We start from the raw sequence: 2,847 nt of genomic DNA, 5'->3' as shown, positions 1-2,847 counted from the left end.
AGCAGCTGCACACAGCCCCCCTGCTCACACCCCCCTACGTCAGCGCAAGAGAGAGAGAGAGAGAGAGAGAAAGTAAGTTGGGTAGCTTCTCAGCCATCTGCCAATAGCGTCCCTTGTATGAAATCAACTGGGCAAACCAACTGAGGAAGCATGTACCAGAAATTAAAAGACCTATTGTCCGCAGAAACCCGCGAAGCAGCGAAAAATCCGCGATATATATTTAAATATGCTTACATATAAAATCCGCGATGGAGTGAAGCCGCGAAAGGCGAAGCGCGATATAGCGAGGGATCACTGTATAAGCAGTGTAATAAATTCATATTTATAAATATTTTTACAATTCAAAAGAAAAAAAAATATCTTTAGTTATAAAAGGTTTAAAAAGTGCATTATTCTTTGTAAATATCTGCCCCTCTGTTCTGTGAGTTGTCAGTTCTTAAATATTCCCCTCATATCTGATGCCTACATTATGCAAATTAAGCAATTTGGTTTTTATCATATAAATTCCCACAGGTCACTCCTGCTGTACCTTTAGTGTATTCTTTCCTCATACGCATAATGGCCATGGAGACTTTATATATTTGCATGTTTATGACTGTTTTGTCATGTAAGTCAAGATTAATTTGTATTTTTGCTTTGCTCTTTATTTTGTTTTTAAATAACTTTTAATCCGGCTTTAGATCTCATGATATCTTTCCAATTCTCTTTTGTTTTTTAGGTGTCCATTCAGGTATTGTCCTGATCCAAAAAAACAGTGAAGTAAAAAATCCTGGAGAGTCTCTGCGATTGACCTGTCAAGGTTCAGGACAGGACAGTGATGGAGATACCATTGCTGCTTACAACTTAAACTGGATTCGACAAGAGCCTGGAAAAGGACTTGAATGGCTGGCTTACATTAGCCCTGACAGCAGTGATATAGAGTACGCCACTAGCATTAAAGGAAGATTTACAATCTCCAGAGACAACTCTAAACAGGCTCTGTATTTGGATATGAAGACTCTCAAAATTGATGACACGGCCACATATTATTGTGCTACAGGCACAACGAGGAACTTCTTGATATCTCTCATACAAAATCCAAATAACAAACAAAGGGAAATCGATGCATTTTCTCAAAGTCAAAAATAAGATGTAGTTCCTGTCCTTTCCAGAAATTGATGAAGTGTTTTTGTCATTATTTTTAATATAGTTAACAGTTATACTGCAGTTATGAATTTAAAATGAAAATAAAATCTCCACACCAGATAGGCTTGCATCTCCCTACACACCACACAAACACAGAGACTCCAGGGGTAGTGAAGAATGACATGGTAGATCAAAATTTCATATCATAAAAGAGAGAAAAATACACAAGTCGTAATACTTAAAAATGCTATAGTAGTGAAAATTAACCTTAATAAAGGGTGTGTCTTGTCTTTATTTGAGTCAAAAACAGTTAAGTTTCCTTAATGTGGCATACTTTTGCAACAGTATTTAAAAAAAAAAGATGTGAGTGTAGAACCTCAAATCGACTCAGAGGGGAAAACACCAATAGTGATGGGAAGCTTTTACCCAAGTCCTAGAAAGCTGTACATTTGATCACATCTTCAAGATAGATTCTGGGTTTTCTGTAGATACAACAATTTCAAAATCAATCCAGAGAAAACAAAAGAGAAATAGAAATATAATGGAAAAAACAAAACAGTATTTAACTTTGGTTTTAAAGTTCAGTGTCTTAAGAACTATGTCACACTGCCTACCTATTATATAATCATGAACTGTCCTTCTTTAGAATAAGGATGCATGTGATTTAAAATATTATACAGTGATTTAAAATATTATACAGTGATTTAAAATATTATTTTTTTCTGCTTACAAAATTATTTATTGCAGAGATTATGAACTTTCTGTATTGTGATGCCTTTAGCAACTTCCTTTGTGGAAAAATAATTTTAACACACAATTGCACACTTTGGCGGCACGGTGGCGCAGTGGATAGCGCTGCTGCCTCGCAGTTGGGAGACCTGGGGACCCGGGTTCGCTTCCCGGGCCCTCCCTGCGTGGAGTTTGCATGTTCTCCCCGTGTCTGCGTGGGTTTCCTCCGGGCGCTCCGGTTTCCTCCCACAGTCCAAAGACATGCTGGTTAGGTGGATTGGCAATTCTAAATTGGCCCTAGTGTGTGCTTGGTGTGTGTTTGTGTGTGTCCTGCGGTGGGTTGGCACCCTGCCCAGGATTGGTTCCTGCCTTGTGCCCTGTGTTGGCTGGGATTGGCTCCAGTAGACCCCCGTGACCCTGTGTTTGGATTCAGCGGGTTGGATAATGGATGGATGGATGGATTGCACACTTCTACCAGTTATCAAAATTTGCTTTGACTATCAAAAATCAACCAATTTGTAAAAATATTGAGCCAACAGCCCTGAAAAGATGTCAACCCTGAATCTTAAAGCTTTATCACTAGAAGTTACACAGTAGTGGCGTTGGTGAACACAACTGACATTCCAATTTCTCTCCTACTTTTACTGTGGCACCTTACTATTTGAGTTGAAATTCCAACCACCTGATTTACAATCCTTACAGTCATAAGGATTCAGGACCAAAGTGGAATCGAGGCAGGAACCCATCCTAGATAGGATGCCAGACCACTGCATATGAATTGTACACACCATTTCCACTCACTCATGGAAGGAAAGATTATAGTCACAAATTGGTTTTTAAGATCATTATTGTCATGAGTACAGAGAACAGTGCATATGTTAATCATCATACCAAATGTCACCACTCTCCGGTGCCTTGATTAGTGAGTGTATCAGTGTTATTTCAAAACTCCTTTCTTCCTTGCCTAGAAAATCTCAGAAGACATTTTTTAGA

At 38.7% G+C, this 2,847-nt stretch overlaps 1 gene segment (V, D, J or C); it reads left to right on the top strand.

Annotated features, from left to right (window-relative positions):
- Positions 1–544: 544 nt before the first annotated feature.
- Positions 545–1,128, top strand: LOC114645110 (Ig heavy chain V region 3-like). The segment is given in 2 exon segments: positions 545–607; positions 719–1,128. Coding segments are annotated over 2 exon segments (459 nt in total).
- Positions 1,129–2,847: the final 1,719 nt, after the last annotated feature.

This window comes from Erpetoichthys calabaricus, chromosome 2 (assembly GCF_900747795.2).
Source record: "Erpetoichthys calabaricus chromosome 2, fErpCal1.3, whole genome shotgun sequence".
In the NCBI taxonomy this organism is placed as follows: domain Eukaryota; kingdom Metazoa; phylum Chordata; class Cladistia; order Polypteriformes; family Polypteridae; genus Erpetoichthys; species Erpetoichthys calabaricus.
The sequence above is the reverse complement of the archived record's forward strand: the minus strand, read 5'-3'. Positions and strand labels throughout refer to the sequence as shown.